The sequence below is a fragment of the Coturnix japonica genome, chromosome 1 (genome assembly GCF_001577835.2).
Source record: "Coturnix japonica isolate 7356 chromosome 1, Coturnix japonica 2.1, whole genome shotgun sequence".
NCBI lineage: Eukaryota > Metazoa > Chordata > Aves > Galliformes > Phasianidae > Coturnix > Coturnix japonica.
This window is the reverse complement of record NC_029516.1, coordinates 140,726,967-140,745,093: the sequence shown is the minus strand read 5'-3', so window position 1 is coordinate 140,745,093 and position 18,127 is coordinate 140,726,967. Positions and strand designations below refer to the sequence as shown.

The 18,127-nt window shown below is 33.4% G+C and overlaps 1 protein-coding gene across 7 annotated transcripts in view; it reads right to left on the bottom strand.

Annotated features, from left to right (window-relative positions):
• DACH1 (dachshund family transcription factor 1) overlaps positions 1 to 18,127 on the bottom strand; it is a 351,137-nt gene that overhangs the window by 190,079 nt on the left and 142,931 nt on the right. For all 7 annotated transcript variants that reach the window (XM_015851658.2, XM_015851656.2, XM_015851657.2 and 4 more), the window contains exon 2: positions 13,482 to 13,597. In XM_015851658.2, coding sequence (XP_015707144.1) covers positions 13,482 to 13,597 — 116 coding nt within the window. The remainder of the gene's footprint in view (positions 1 to 13,481; positions 13,598 to 18,127) is intronic.

Below are 18,127 nucleotides of genomic sequence, written 5' to 3'. Positions count from 1 at the left end.
TTACTGATTATGCGAGGGAATAAAAATAGAAAAGATGGCAATAGAGAAAGTAAAGAATAGACAGCCAATACAGAAAGAAAGAGTAAGACTAAGAAAGAAGAAAGAAAGAAAGAAAGAAGATAAGAAAGGATTAGATAAGAGAAAGTAAGAAAGAAAAGATGAGAAAGAAGAGTAAGGATCCGGGAGAGAGAGAAAAGGAAAGAAAGAAAAAGAAAGAAAGAAAGAAAAAGGAAAGAAGGTCGCTCGCTCTTATTAAGAAAGAAAAGGGAAGAAAGAAAGGAAAGAAAGGGAAGGAGAAAAGGATTAGGATAGAAAGGAATAAGCGATAGGAGGAAAGGATATGGCAGGAAAGGAAAGGAAAGGAAGGAAGGAAGAATAGGAAGGAAAGGGAAGGGAAGGGAAGGGAGGGAAGGGAAGGGAAGGGAGGGAGGGAAGGGAAGGGAAGAGAAAGGGGAAAAGAAGGGAAAGGGAAGAGAAGGGGGAAGGGAAGAAGGGAATGGGAAGGGAAGAGGGGAAGGGGAAGGGGAAGGGAATGGGAAGGGAAGGGAAGGGAATGGAATGGGCAGGGAAGGGAAGGGTAAGAAGAAAGGAAAGGAAAGAAAAGAAAAGAAAAGAAAAGAAAAGAAAAGAAAAGAAAAGAAAAGGAAAGAAAAGAAAGAAATGGAAAAGAAGAAGAAAGACCTAGAGAAGAAAGAAAAGGAAAAGAAAAGGAAAAGAAAAAAAATAAATAAATAAAAAAGAAAAAGAAAAGAAGAGAAAAGAAAGAAAAAGAAAGAAAAGAAAGAAAATGAAAAGGAAAAATGAAAGAAAAGAAAAGAAAGAAACTTTTTTTTACACAAAGAACAAAGGATTTTTCCAGGTTAGAACAAATGTTTCTGTGGCTACAATGAATTAAGACAGACTAAACATGTAAGATACAAAAGATGCAATTTAAGTTCATACCGTTGGCAGTAATTTCCACCCAACCTGGCTGCAAGTTACACAAGAGCTACATCAAATATCCTTCTGCTTTGCCTAGGTCCTACTTTATATCTGGTCTACCTGCTGAATTTATGATATTCTTTGACTAATCAATAGGAAATACAGTCCGGAAAATAAATAAACATTCTACAAAATTACATAATTATTTGAAATACATAATACTGAGACCCTTTTTAACTTTTGAACTATTAGTTCTGTTAAACTCTTCCTGGTCAGATAGATGGAAAAAGGGAATTTAATATACTGAATACATATTCACTGTATAATATATATTATATATTATATAATTATATAACATATAATACTGAAATAATACTGAAAATGTCCCAAGGAGAATCTTAAGATCAATTACTCCTTCCATTATTAAAGAATGAATAAAAAACATCTGGACATTTTAAAAAGATAGGGAAAAAAGTAATCATATCTATTTCAAAATTCATGCCAAGCATAAAACTGTAAATCTGGAACCAGCAAAATTTCCACTGCTCATTAAGAAAAGTGTCTTCGATTGGATCAAGAGTTTCATACTCTGATCCATCTACCATTTTATAGAGGGGCTGACAGTATCAGTTGAAAATGGCACAAAACTGAGATCCCAGAATTTCAGTGAAAACATTACTTCATATTGAGTAAGAGAACATCATAAAAAAAATACTATAATAATGCAAACATTACTGATACGATAAAGACAGCAACTAACAAATATAAAGTAATGTAAAAGCTAACTTTATTATTATTATTATCATTATTATTATTATGCATTTTAAAGATAGAAATCTGCCAGGAGAAAAAAAAAAACAAAGAAAAGATATGATGGATTATCCGTAACTTGAGACTGAGACAGTAATAGCAAAAGGAGCATACTGACATAACTATTGGTTGCACTATGTCATTTTCCACAAAAATAAATGAATAAAAAATATCTGCCTCCATATGCATAAAAACACCTAGTATTTCTTTGAACATTCAAGTGGATGTGAATACAGTAAATATCTTGTATTTAGACTGAGTGTTTCTTTTTGTGTATAATGAACTGTACATACACATAGGCATGTGTCTTGTTTTCTTCTACATCACGAGGAAATTAACCTGAGGCCTCCAGAGCAGGAGGAATAAATAAATAAATAAATAAAGGAAGGAAGGTAGAGGCAGATCAAAAAGACATTTAAACGATCAAGATCATTCTCCAGAAGTAAAGAAAAAGCAATTAAAGAATCCAAAAAAAGTTACCCCGCAAGAGATTTTAATGAGAAAATGCTTCCATCTTTAACACTCATAGGACAAATGGTATCCAGCTATTGAGCAAAAGGTGGATAAAGTAAGTTGTTTATACTTAAAACAGCATTTCTGTACAAGCATTTTAATTGGTTTCAGATGCCCTCAGATCTTAATAGTAATTAACTTCTTTCAGTAGACATGAATAAGAGGTTGTGTTCCAAAAGCCTGTTAATTTTTTACCAGCTATGGCACTTGGTCCAATAAAATATAAAGCTTACACAGAAACTTTGCCACCAGTTTATTTAAAATAAAATATTATAAATCCAGCAGGTGAAATTTTCATCTTTGAAAAAAACAATAATTTAACAGCTTGTCTGTAAAAAGTAATCTGTAATATTCTTATAACGGTAATCCCAGCTTCTAAGTAAATCAAGATTCACAAATCCAAATGCTTTGTGATTTGGTTCTACAACCGACTGCAACTCCATTTACCTAAATGCCATTACCAGTCATACTGTGACAATGTCTCCATTTCTTATTAGCTATTTCCCATTCTGTTTCCACACAGACCTACATATTTCATCTACAATAGAATACTGAAGAGGGTTAGAATGGAGGTTGCACCATTAGCACCAAACTATTATTATTATGTAGATCTATCTTAAAGTAATAAATAGGTGCTGGAGTCACCAACCCTGGGGATGGTCAAGGAACGATTGAATGTTGTGTTGAGGGACAATGTTAAGTGGGAGATATTGGTAATAGGTGAACAGTTGGACTGGATGATCTTTTAGGTCTTTTCCAGCCTTGGTGATGCTATGATTCTATATGTCCTATTTATCTCCATGGAAAATACAACAACTACTAAGAGCACAAGAACACTATCTGACAGAGAAATTCTCAGCTACAAAACACTGATTTTTAAAAATAGCCACCTCTGATAGTGGTGCAAGGTCTTGCACCTTGGTTGCAGCAACTTTCACTACCAGTAAAAGCTGGGAGATAAAAGTATGAAAGGATTGTTTTTCACATAACTGTTGTCACTGCTGAAACATACCATCCACTGCCTCACTATGCTCATAGCCACCGTTTGGTCTTTGGAAGCATTTTGCAAGAGTCAAGGAATATTAGTAGTTGCGCTTTTTTCAGTGTCACACCTTTGCTCCATACGCACTCCCACATCAGACGTCATTTTGTCAGACTCTGATGCCATCTGTCAGGCAGCAACAACATGTAACTATTGGTGGGAACATTCAACATTTGCTTCCATACCAGCATTCACCTCTGATGTTGTGGGCCAACATAACATAGGAGGCATTACTTTTGAGGCAGACCTTGTACTTAGTAACACACATCTTATGTTTTTAGCTCCTGCCAGGATAATTTTTTTCAAAAATGAGCTGTAAATAGTTATGGAAAAATAACTGGCCAGAAATTCTTCCCCACTAGAAGATGCAGATGAAAATTTGTGTAGGTTGAGGGACATCTGAAAGAGTGCAGACCTGTGCCTGTAAGCTGCAGCATACAAATCTGCCTCCATGCTAAAGAACAGCTCTGAACTGTTCTAGTTATTGGTGTACATGCAGCCATGAAAGTCATACTATTTACCAAAAAAGTAGCTTAATTAGTATCCACATTATGTTCTCATGTAAGTATTTTTATATAAAATTTTAGCTCAGCTGAAAATACAAATTATTTTGAAGTGAAATGTAATTAATTTTATATCAATATATTCTTATGGTTGCATTTAAAATAAAAAGTAAAATTAAAAAAAAAAATTAAAAAGTCTTAATTCATAATGAATTATTTCATATCCCACATAAAATGACTATGACTATATATATTTACTACAGAGGCAAGAGTGTTGTACTTTCACCTCTAGGAGTACACTGTCCTCAGTGTGTCTCATGTCTGTTTATATAAGACTTCAAAAGCCAAATATATTTTGAGCTTTCAATATAGGAAAAATGTTACTTTAAGAATTGTTTTGTCACACCATGACTGAGTGCACAGGAACCACTGTTTTCTTCCACTTAGATGAAATATTAATCTACTACAATCTTTTGAGATACTTTTCAAAACAAATGTACTGATTCACAACAAATAACACTTCTTCTCTCAAATACTCGCACTGAATACCAACGAGATATTGAAAACTTTTTGGCTTTGTCTATGTTGTGAGTCTGATATTTGCAAAATGTGCTGCTGTGACACATAAGTTACCTGTTACAAATAATATAGTGATGTATAGATTATTTATATAATATAGTAATATAGTCCTTTTATTTTCATATTTACATCCATTTATTAAGCATAGAGGAAAAAAACCATTGTTTGCACTGCATTAAGCAACATTTCTCATAATTTTAAGTCCAACAGTGACATTGTAGAGTTAATATTGTAATAATGCAAGTATTTCTGGGCCTTCTTGTGGTGGATTGATGCATTGTAACGTGTATTAAATAATTAGTCATCCTTGACCTAAACAATTCTATGACCCAAACCATCACCAGCATGATGAATAAAAGGAAAAGGAAACTTAGTAGATGCATTTGTGCAAATTGCACTGAGTGTAACATGTTCTTATTTCTCTAAATCAGTCTAAATTGACTCACTGGAATTAAAACTGGTTTGAAAAGAGATGATTTAAGAACTACTTGTTTATACCTAAAACCATTTCATAGAAACACATTAAATTCTTACATATTCCTACTTTTGACAGAGGACAAACCATGTAAACAATTATACAAATAAAGAAACAAGGTAACTTTGTCACCTCTCAATATTCAGGTAGTAATAGGTAGCAGCAAACAAACTAAGTGGTATTATGCTTAATAAGTTGATTATATTAATTTATAAAGAACTCTGTCTTCCCTTCCCCTTTCACAGTTACTGTCACACACACATACATCCATACTCACTAATCTTCTGCAGTCTTCCTATCCCTTTCCATTTTTCTCACTTTTTCAGTGTCTCAAGCACAGAGCAGCTTACTGATAAGGTAACATACCTACGTATTTCTGTATCTTGAAGGAATAATGCAATGTCTTCCTACCTAAATAAAGTATGAAACTAAAACAAACAGCTTGACTTTTCATAAACTGCAAGCACTGGGGGTCAGCACCCTGAGCAGCAATTGACGTATCATTTTATATTAGCAACATGCTTCACTAGTACATCTTACAACATGGTTCATTTTATATCACAGCATTGTTCTAACACAAATACCCTCTGATTTCCTGCCAAGAAGAATAAGCTACTTGCACATAGTCTGGAACCAAGCTCATGCAACAATCCTGTCTTGAAATTCTGATCCCAGGACTTCTATCAGAACATTCTTCCTCTTAAAAAACACCTTGTCCCAGTTAAGACTAATTTGTGATATCTCTAATATATTGTGTAAGGCTACAACAGTAACAACAATACAGTGCACTGTGAACAACTGATATTCATTATCATTCTTATTGTATGTTATCATGCTATACAAAATTCATGCAGCCATTGTTATTAGGGTCTTGAGGACAACTCATAGTGACTGGTTCTCCTTGGAAAAAATGACCGTCTGTTTTCGTTGTCTGAAAAGCTGGATACGACATGATCATTAGATGCAGTTGGCAAAGACAGATTACTTAAAATAAATCTTGATAAAATTAATTAATACATTTCTCAGCTCATTATTTTTTTCTTTGTTTGTTTAGTCATCTAAAGCTGTTCAGATGCAATGATGCTTGCTTGCATACTTTTCTTGAAGAACTTGAGTTAATTCATAAGTTCACTTGCTTCCTAAATCATATAACAAAAAGGTCTGTGCTAACTGACACCTTTTCTGGATACTGCCTTTATATTTCATGAGACCTTGTATGAGACCTTGAAAACTGCTCAGCAAATATTATTCTTAAAACAGAGAAAACTGCATTAAAAAAAAAAAAAACAAAAAAAAAACCAACCAACCAAACAAACAAACAAAAAAAAACAAACAAGGTAAATATACTAAGCTACAGTTTCTCCCTGTACTATGGAGAATCTCCAAATATATTAAAAGGAAATCATAAAGCATAACTTTGTAATTTATAAATTCAAAGTCATCTTTTATTGAATGCAGTACTACTGGATGCAGGTCATATATAAACAAGGAGAAAAAAAATCATTCGCCTTTCTTAGATCATGTAGTGCAAAGATGTAAGTCTAATTCTAAGAAAAGAAGACAGACATCTTAATAGAATTCAAGAACTTAAATGTTGACGAGATGATACAGAACTATACTTAGAAATGTGATAAAATTAAGCTTTGAACCAAATCTTGCTGCACTTACCCTAACAAGCACCATCTTACTAACTTCAATCACAATCATTCAGTTCAGAGACTGCCATATTATCACTGTGATATTATGCCAAATTCAGTAGGTCAGCTTCACTTCTACTAATAGGGTTTAATAAAATACTATGTTCATGATGTTTAAGATGGCAATGCAGTGTTTGCTCTGTAAAATAATAGCTTCTGAAATGACTATCAAATTATTTTTGATGAATATTCTTTTTAAAAATCAAGAGCTTGGCTGAAAAAAAAAAATATCATGTCAGTGATAAGAAAAATCACCAACACAAGTGCATGATTATCTTGGTTTTTTGCCATTTGAAGATTTTGCCTGAAATATGAGCTACAATACAATCTCAGTATTTACAACTATTTATAAGCTTCCACTCAAAACAGTTTTATCTTACAAAACAATCAGTGTACTCTGCAGTACTTATCTATTCAGTAACGTTTTCATTTCAATTATAAACAATAGTAATTTGGAATAAAGAATGTTAGAATAATGACTAGTAAACAGTTCCATTATCAGATCCAAATTTAGTCACTGATAACTGTGATATGCCTGTCTTCAAGAATGAGATTGCAATTGCTTTCTATTAGCTTTTTATTTTGTTTTGGTGCACCCATTTGTTTTATAGGAGACAATGACAGTAAAGTATCTTCTTTGGAAAAGGTGTGAGTGTTTTGTTTTCCAAGATGTTTTTCCAAGATGTTTTACAATTTGAAACACAAAACTGGAATTTGGATGAGGGTCACATCAGAGGTGTGGTTTTTTTTGTTGTTTTTTTTTTTTTTTTTGCTGATCATACTAAGCTTACTTGGGAAAGCTGTAAATATCTTAAAACCAAGACACATTACTAAAGACTTGTTTTACTAATATCTTTGAACAGTTTACAATCACTGGATAAGATCAACTGTGATACTACATAGCCATCACAGAAATACCATTCATAAGGGGGATTTCACAAACCAGTAATGTTACATCCTTAGTCGTCAGAATATAAAGTTATCCTGACTCAGGAAGAAACCAAAAAATCTTACTTTTTTTCAACTAAAAAATTAATAAATCTGAGCACATCACAATGTAATGGTAAATGAGTGGTCATAAAATAAAGATGGAAGAGAGGATTCACTAGCTTACGGCTGGCTAGAAAATAACTTCGCTCCTCAGTTCCTTCTCATGTACTTTGAGTGCTACTGCATATCTGGCTATCCACACTGCCTAGATGTTGGGTGTTGGACTCGATGATCTCTAGAGGTCCCTTCCAACCCCTACAATTCTGTGATTCTGTGATTCTGTGTTTCAACCCAAAGTTTCTTTTGAAGTGAACCAACTTTTTCCCTTTGAATCAAAAAAACTGGGAGGATTTCTGGAAACAGTTCAATCCAGGGACTTTTCTCAATAGTCCTTGGTGAACACCCATGAGGTCTGACTCTCTGAATTACATAGTATAATACTGTAAAATGTGCAAGTTCTTACTGATTACAAGTTTGTAATGAAAATGCTTACAATTGTGCAAGTAACTCTTGGTGTTAAAAAGATTTCATGACTGAATACAACTATGGTTTACGACAAGCCTAAGTTTTCAAAACCTTCTCATGCTTAGAAATGCCTAAACATAAAATACTTATTGTCATAGGTGAATATGGTTAAATGCCTTCAGGTTCAGAGACAGCTATAACATGCCTGATTGGAAATCTTCCATACATTTGCCTTCACTAAGCCATGAGGTCAAATCCTAGTTTCTTACAAAGTGTTCCTCAAATCAGTGACTGTTGGCTTATTATGGGGATCCTGAAGCATATTCTTATGTTGTATTTTCTGCCCACATGCTATGCTGCATCTCATTTTATCATAATGTTTCATTTAAAATGAAAACAGAACAGCAAAATACCAAAAGTAAAAAATAATGAATTTACATATACTAGTGTATACAGCTAAACACTGAAATTCCCACTGTGTTATGTATTCATATTTCCTTATCTGCTGAAACAGTACCATTTCATTTTGAGATATTACAAAATGCGTAGCTAAATGGAAAACAACTTCACTATTAACTAGTGAGTCACTGGAAGTAAACTAGTGAGCTTACAGAGTGATTTTCAACTTCTTATCTCCTGAGAAACTCGAAGATAGCTCATCATTTGAAGGAATGATAATATGGCAAAATTATGACAGTGTTTTCAGAAGAGGACAGGTGGCCTGAATTAAGCCTCAATTAAGATATTTAAATTATGAAATACTACATTTACAGAGTATAGTCAGTATATCTTCCCACCAATACATCAACTAGTGAACATGATAGAAGCTTTCACATTAATTATAATGACTACTTCATTAACGGAAGTGCAAAAATGTTTGTGTAATCTGATTCAATTTATTGAATTAGATTACAGTTTTATCAGTCTGAAAGCAGTGTCCTTCCTTGTTTTTGCAATATGTTAGTTTATCCTTACCAGATAAACAGCACATCGTACAACAATACTAATCAAAAACAGCGTTCATGTTAAAAATGACCAAGCACTAACAATCAGAACACCGAGTTAAGGCATTTTAAATATCTTTTAAAAGAAATATGGGATAATCACTCAACTTTAATGATTCAAGGATGTTTTAATCAACACGAGATTGCCAAATGTGTGGAAAACATCAAATAAGTATCTGAACAAAAGGTTTGTTCCTCAAGAGCACCAAGTAGATGATTCTTTTTTTTTTTTTTTTTTAATTCTACCACTTGCAATACTCTCAGAAACCATCTCAACTCACTTGTCTGATTTAAATGTACTCTTAAGACATTACAGGACTAATGCAGAAAGACTCCAAACTACAGACTTTGCGTCCTGGCAGCATCAAATATGTGAGCATAATACCAATGATAACTAGATTTTAAGCTTTTTTTTTTTTTTTTTTTTTTTTTTTTTTTTTTTTTCCAGTTCTGCCAAATACAACATTAAATAGCTGTGAGCCAGTGAATATGAAATTATTTATATTTTTAATGTTTCTTTAATTGCCAAACAATTCCATTTTCTGTTTTAGTAGAAGTATTGTCACACAACCAACAGCTGTGTAAGCGAATGACCTTCCCTGAAATGATCCATATAAAACCTTTCAACTCTCACTTTATCCTAACCCTTCATAAAAATTATTTTGTACCTCAGATAGTTCTGCACAGGATGGAAACTGAAGCATACTTTTATTGGCTGAGGTCAAAGGGAAAGACAGAAAGTAAGGATGAGATTAGAAATGATACTTCCAGATTATGAAGATTACTTAAAGAGAACAAAAGCACTGAATGTAGGAAAGTAGTTATAATTTAAATAAATGAAATATTTCAAAGGGGTCTTAATATCTTTACAGTGGAAAAGAAGGGTTTGGTATCAAATGTGGAATAAGTGGGTAGAAATACTTGTCACATAAAGCGAATCTGTTCAAGATTATAATGACAGTAACAGTAATAATAACTACTAATATTAATTTCACATAAAGTTAACAAAGTAATAAATTGAACATGGAAAGTGCTTTGAAATTTCTGGACAAAGAGAAAGCTATATACATATATGAAAATAGTATTCTTATCATCCCCTGCAATAATGACTTCCTAAAGCACTACAGATTCATATTTTATCACTGAAAGATGTGGTTTCTGAAATAAATATGAGAGCCTTACAGTTACTTTTTTTTCATTACAGTTTCAGGCCAAATTGTGGAAAAAATGAGTCGAAACTCAAATGTAAAATACATAAGAATAATTGCAAAAAAATTTAATATGAAAAATGAAGAGAATAGCTTTTTAACAATGATGTGAAAATAATAGAAACATCATTTTGCCTGTCATATAACAGTTGCAGAAAAAAATACACAGGGCACAATGTATATCATACATGAAAATCCTAAGCTATTCCATTTCAACTTTACAAAATCTTGAAGGACATTGGTCAACAAAGGATCTGCAATATACAGAGGTATGTGGGCCTAAGTTTACTATGATGTACCATCTATTTTGAAACAGCTTCTAAGCAGTCTCTAGATAAGCCTATCTGACCCTACGCTGGACTCTTCTACTGACTGTATCTCCAGCTGCATTCATAACAGGCCCAGCAGATTTCAATTCTCCGAAGAACTCAAGAAAATCTTAATTTACCATTATTACACATTTCTCATTTTTGCCACAACTTCAAGTCTCTAAATACTTTTCTAAAACAAATTCTTTCTAAGTGACAATGTAACCTCCTCTGTGTGTGTTTTTGTAATTAGGCCAGTAATAGAAAACAGTTTCAAGGGATCCTAAAATTGGCCTCCTGCAAAAATATGCAATTATGAATTTTCATGAGAAATCTCAACAAACAATTCTGTACCAATATTATCTGCATACAGAAGTGAAGGACACAAAAACAGCTCCTTTGTAAGCCAGAATTCTTAGATCTAAATGCATACTTCTGTATTGTGCAGTATTTTTTTTTTATTTTTTATTTTTAAAGGGGGAAAAATTTTCCTTTAAAAATCACACATAAGATCCGAGTATACTTAACAGATCTGTGTTTCTTGAAGAACACTAAATAGCATATAATTGTGCGTGTGATCACAGATACTTTCGTAGGCTGGAAGGAAACTTGGTTATTATTTTTGAGTTTGGGGCTGGATTCTAATTTAAACTTTGATTTCTCAAACAAGAAGACATCTTAGGGCTACAAAGGCAATTCTGGGAATGGGGTGCCATACACAAAGAGAGGTTCAGAGAACCGGGACTGTTTGGCTCAAAGAAGGACTAAGGGATTGTTATAAGTGTGTATGAATACCTGATGGGGAGCAGTAAAGATGATGGAGCCAGGCTCTTCTCAGCGTTACCCAGTGATTTTGGCAAGGGGCACAATGAAATACAGGAAATCTCATTGAAAAGTAAAAAAAAAACATTATCTGTACCAATTGTCTTTAATTCTGAATTATTTTCTTCTTTTTTAGTCATCATTTTAGAAGAATCTACATCTGTTTCCAGGGGCGATATTCTAAGAAACCAAATCTGTACTGTGTATTTATCATTAACTGATTATGACCAGCCCTTCAGGACTAGGGAGGGACTGGATACTTTAGGCATGAGTTGTGGCTTTAAGCTGCTTCCTTATCAGATTAAACAGTTCTGCTGACAAGGTGAGGATTATTTTCCTCTTATTTATTTTTTTTTTATTTTATCTTATTTTCCTCTTTTTGGCCAGCTTATTTGTCTCTGCATTCTTTCCTGCCAGATCATTTATTTTGGTATTTTGCTGTCTTACTTCCCCCAAAATTTTTTATTTTTTCATTGCAATTTATTATCTCTTCCACATAAATGTGGATACCTGTGCCATAAAATTTCTGTTCTTTTCCCACACACAAACAACCTATTTTCTTATTCCATTCGACCCTGCACCTGTTCTCTCTCCTATAACAGACTATCCTGTAATTCTTAAAGTTTTTCTTAATCTTAATTGCTTTTTTTTTTTCCTCTCTTTTTTGTTGTTGTTTTTTTTTCTTTAATTTTGCTGGTGTCACAACTGTCCAGATCGCCCCTCTAAGTACTACTTGCAAGACATCATCACATGCTCACCAACACTTTCAGTCCCATCTTCCTTCACTTTACAATGCTCTCTTATTTGTCAGACTCATTTGCCTGACTTCATTTCATTCTGTCATTCCTCTTGATCTTTAGTGTTTCAGAAAAATGTAAATATCTATAATATCACATAGAGCAGCACACTGGCATTGCTGTTTCCTGAGCTGTGCACTGTTCTGGAATGCATTAATCAACTATGACCAAAACCATGACAAAGATCATGCTCATACTTAAACAGAATCATAGAACCACAGAATTGCTAAGGGTGGAAAAGACCTTAAAGATCATCAAGTCCAACCACGACCTAACCATACTACCCTAAGTCTAACAACCTACCACTAAATCATGTCCATGAGCACCACATCCAAGCGGTTTTTAAACACATCCAGGGATGGTGACTCAGTCACCTCCCTGGGGAGCCTATTCCATTGCTTAACAACCCTTTCAGTAAAGACATTTTTCCTGAAAAAAAAAAAGTTTTCCCCAGGAAAACTTAAATAGACACATGATACACTCAAACATCCACCTGTTTATTCAATCTCCAATGTCTCCCAGCAATCCCACTGCCTGCTTAGATCTGTCTAGGTTATTCTTTCCTCTGCTTTGGAGAACATCAATGCTAGGGACTGAGCAGTGCAAACAAGTGGGCAAGTGGGGAAGAAGTGGAAGCTCTGGTGAGTTTTGTAGAAGCATGCAGGAGATTTTAACTCAACTGTAACATGAAAACAGAGAATGTAGCAATAGGGTCAACAGATTGGCTGCTGGGTGCCTTCAGACAATTCTATTCAATTCCTGCCTGCAACATAGCCTTTCTTAATTTAATTCTAACTAGGAGCAAGGCAGAGTTATAAGATGTTATAGTAACTTTCAAAAGAAAATAGTAGTTTGAGGAGATTGTTGCTGGACTTTAGCATAAGGTCTCTGGAGATGTACCAAAATTAGAATTTCAGAGTGAAAAATTAAGGAAGAGATACGTACAGCATGGAGTTATTTTAACTAATTCAGTTTCTTCAGGAAACTGTATTCATGATGATGTTATCTAATCAAGCAAAGAAGAAAAAAACATACATGTTCTACTAGAAATGAATGGGGAGCCCCATTCATGATAGGTAAGGAAGTTCATACTTTGAAGGATTTTTGTTTATAAATAGCAAGGGGAAAATTATAAAGGATTATCATTTGCTGTCATTTGTATTTTAAAGTACCAAGCTGCCAAAATTTCTATTACATACAATACATTTAGGTAGCAATAATGTTACATTACAGAACTCATTTATGAAATTAGGGTGCTGGTTTCCTAGGCTGTTAATTTATTGGCAAGTGAATATAAGCCAAGTGTTCAAAAGACTGCTTGTGTCAAGGTACTTCTAGTAATCCTACCTGTTGGCGGGATGATTCCGGGAGACATTAGGCCTGGGACAGAATGTGGCATGATATGAGAATTCTCTGGGGACGTGACACTTTGAGTCCTCTTAGGAGGCCTTCCAGGTCTAGAACTGAAACAAACAAACAAAAAATTTTTACAATTAAGCTGTTGTCTTACACATCATTTCAAAGTTGTTTCAAGTGGTAACATGGACTGTAAATAAATTTGTTTCAAGGACGGTTGCTTTTGCAGTTAGATGTAATAGACTTCCATCACTAATTAGATTACATGCTGAATTCATTTTCCTCATTGAAGATCAGCCGCTCTTGATGCATAATTCATAGCGTGCACCTCGTTACCTGCTTCTTCATATTAATATCTATACACAGTTTGAATTGCCTCGTTTGCATATGCTAAAGTTCTGCATGCAGCCTTCAGCACGAAAATTATGCACTAACTTGTAATAATTATTACAGTCAGCCTGCTATTGATTTATGAGACTTTTAAAAACCAAATATGTGTAGTACTTGTAATGAATGATATTTTAAGGTTCTTCAGGAAATTAAAAGGCAATGGCTGCCTAAGGAAATGTTCTGCTTGTTTGATTTAATACTACAGTTAGCTGGGAGGTGGAATGAAAGAGTGATTCAGACCTATAGCACATTTTTCGATGATATGTTTTATTACTTTGCACTGCTAGCCTGATATCTAGATGATAAATGACAATACATATCTAATGTGTGAAAAGGTCTTGCAATTTCTTTATTTTTTGTCATTTAAAAGATAAGTCAAGTTATCATTTAACCCTTATTCTTTTTAAAGTGAAAATCTCACTAAGTCACCTTCTTTAAATATACTACTTTATGCCAGAAACAAATCAGAATTTTTTTGTAACATATTGTTAAGAAACTGCTGCCATAGCAGCTTACTTCTGTCCAGCATGTGAAAATAAAGGGCTTCACGTTTAAACACTCCCTGTCTGTTAAATGCTCACATACACAACTTTCCATCTCCTGGACCCTGTAAGTAGCATACAAATTAGATACAGATTACAATAACAATACTTATTACCCACTTACATGCAAATATGTATCTGCTACAAATAATGCATATCCAAAGGCCCTCATTCCTACATATAGATCATAACAGGGTACTACTGCAATACCCTATACATGCTTATTTAGAGGACGTTTGGATGACTTCAAAGAAAAAGATGATGTGATAAGCAATTGTAAGACATCGATGAAAAATACAGTTTGTCATAAATTTGTATGTAAAAAGTAAAAAAAGAAAAAAAAGCTGTGGAAGGTCTGTCTCCTTATGTCCTTACACTAGCAAAGCTCTTATCAAAGAAAATGGATTTTTAGCTATGCTGGAAGTGAGGTAGGTAATAAAAAACCTCTGTTTTCTGTGCATATTACTTACTCTTGTGTTTGGAAATACCTCTCTTTTTGCAACTTCTACCTTTAATAAACCAAAAACAATCAAAGTACAGGGCATTTTCTTGGAGTTTAATGACTCAAGGTACTGAGTCATTAACCTTAACTGATCATTAATTCCCAACTTAATGTCCTGAGCTGAGGTCATTATCAAAATTATAAGCTCGATAATTCCTTTGATTGATTTGGGTCATTTCATCTTCCTTAATACAAACAAAATCATAACATGTTCACAACTACAAGAAAAAACAGTTGTAGAAAAATAATATTGTCTTATTTCAGCTCAGAGAACCAAATTTAGTGTCTTCATCTCCTCTGAGATTTCTTTTGTAATTTACAATAACAACAAACATACCATGAATGCACATAAAGCTGATAAAAATTATGGACAAAAATGTTCTGATGTAATTGAAATGTTTCTAATATTTTCAAACGCACCCACACACAAAAAATTCCACTATGTAAGAAAACTTTAATGGCTTACTTTAAATATCTATGATAATGGACTGTTCTCAAATCACAGCCATGAAGTGAGTATTGAAGGGTCCAATAACAGCATACAAAAGGGGAGCACTACATACCAACAGCTACCAAGTCTTTAAAAACTTCACTCCTGCAAAGATTCTATTTGATAAATTAACACTTACTGACAAATAGTCACAATAAAGGCAGATTTATTTTGTCTCAGAATGCAATTTTTGCAAATGTACACAAGAGGACTAATGCCCTCTTTAAAGTCTGTGAGAAAACACTTGCAAATTGATCCAGCAAGCAAAGGTCAGAAGTAAACCGCAGGTAAACTTCTGAAGTATCAAAGGTAAAATTCTTCCTTGGGTCATCTTTTACATCAAGTCAACTGTTATGCCCTACGCAAAACGTTTGTTGCACTCAAAGGCATAAATTATCCCAGTTACACAATTTTATGCTGTGATTTATCACAAATTTAATCAAGTAAATATTTTCAGGAAGTTATGAACTTCAAATTCCAATCCAGTTAACAATATTTAAATATAAATTCTGACAAGTAAATTGCTTTTGTCCTCACACAATTATTATTATGTGACAAAACAGTAACTCTAGTTCACTACAAAAAAGACTTTCCACTGTTTGTAAAATGGTGGAAAAAGCAGTAGTTTTTTAAGTCCGGAAGATATGATTTAGATTAACAGTGAACTACATAATATGCAATTTAAATGAGTAGAGCTCTGACTGGTTATTCTTAGTACACACCAACTGTCCCCAGTAACAAATTAAATAACAATATTTGTCTTGATCTGTTATTTGTGCTACGTACTTGTTTTCATTAACACAATTCCTAAATTGAAATATTAACATACAATCTGTTTCCAAGCTGTACGAAATAAGAATTACAAGAGTTTTGTATCAATCACTTCCAAAACTGAAAAAAAAAAAACAAAAAACCCTGACCAGTTTGAAAACATGCACGTTGTTTTGAAGCTCATTTTCATTTCCATATGAAAAACTATTTAATTTAAAAAAAAAATTTAAAAAATAGAAGTATACCGAATGAGTTTCAGTATCACAAATAGAATAACAGAAATAACTTACTGAATTGTTTTTTTGACAGCCATAGAATCACAGAATCATTACATTTGGATAAGACTTCCAAAATCATCTAATCCATCCATCGCCCCATCACCACCATGCCCACTAACCCACACCCCTATGTGCTACCTCTACACACTTCATGAACACCTCTAGGGACGGTGACCTCACCAGTTCCTGGGTCAGTCTGTTCTAATGCATTACCACCCTTTCTGTGAAGAATTTTTTCCTAGTAACTAAGTTTTCTAAACTTGCAAACTTTCTAAACACAAATTTACTTTCACTCTAAGGTAAGAAACCTGCTTTCAAGAACTCACATTCATAATTCTTATCAAAGTCAGAAGATTTGCCACATAGGCAAATAGGTATGAACTTATTTTTTATGCAAATGATATAATAAAATGCCAGAGCAATGTAAGCCATTTTTCCAGCTGACTTTAGTGAGATATGAAAAACATCTAGAAAAAAATTCTAATAATTCTCTCTTAGGCCCTCCAAAACTAGATTAAACACCTAAGTTTTTTATATATATTTTAAGCATACTGTAAGAGTTTGGTTTATATCTGAATAAAACCCATAAAACTATAGACTGTAATACTGGTTCTTCTAAAACAAGGCTTAAATCAAGATAATGATTAATACACCAATTGGTAAACTATTAAAAGACAAATCGTTTTGAATCTGAAGATGATAACATAGCCAAAATAAGCCAACATACAATATCAAGGGTAATAGTACTAGGTTCTGTGGAGTCTTGGACTCTGAAAGAAGACAGTATAGGAAACAGACCTGGAAGTCATAGATATTCTTCCTTCTTTTTGTTTCATTATTTGAGGATAAAATTTTAGAGGTTTGAACAATTCAACAAAACTTCACAGAAGCAACAGTGATTAACTGCTTAAAGAGCTGAGAAGAAGCCACAGGGGAAGTTACCAGTTCCTTATCTACCTTCCTGCTTTTATAAATATAAATATTTAAGCTAGATTTTTTTCTCTCTAAAATTTAAATTTTCATTCATGAGAGTTCTTTAAGTATGTCTGAATATCACTAACAAAGTAGTCAGTTTTGAAGTAATACGCCTAAACACATTTAGCTCTCTCGAAAGTTGTGTGCTTTACATATGTTTATGTAAGCTTTATATCCACGTTTTCAGTCTTTTTTTCACAGCTTGAAAGATATTCCCACAGGTAGCTGAGTTTTATGTTTGTAGATAATCGTCACAATTTACATTTCCAATATACCGCTATGTGACGGGAGACCTAAAAGTGCACACTGGTGAATCTTGAAACTCTCAAAAGGAGAAAGAATGATTTCCCTTTTGCATCAGCTAATTACAAATTTAGAGTTTCCTTCCAGAAACACTGAAAATATTTATTTTTTTTCCTCAGATTTGTAATTAATCCCTTTAACTTTCACAAGCACTTCAAACAATACTATAGCTCTAATATTTGCATCTTTGAAAGAAAGCATTATACATGTATTTTTTTCTACTGTGACTGGCATAAAAGGTATAAAACATGACAAGAAACTGAGAGGACATTGTCCAAAACTACAACAAGTTCTCTGAAGGGTGAATAGTCATTTTTCAGTCTTCTGATCAGTGTATATCATTCATAAATCTTCCCTATGTTACTGAATCTAGGAAACAACAGATG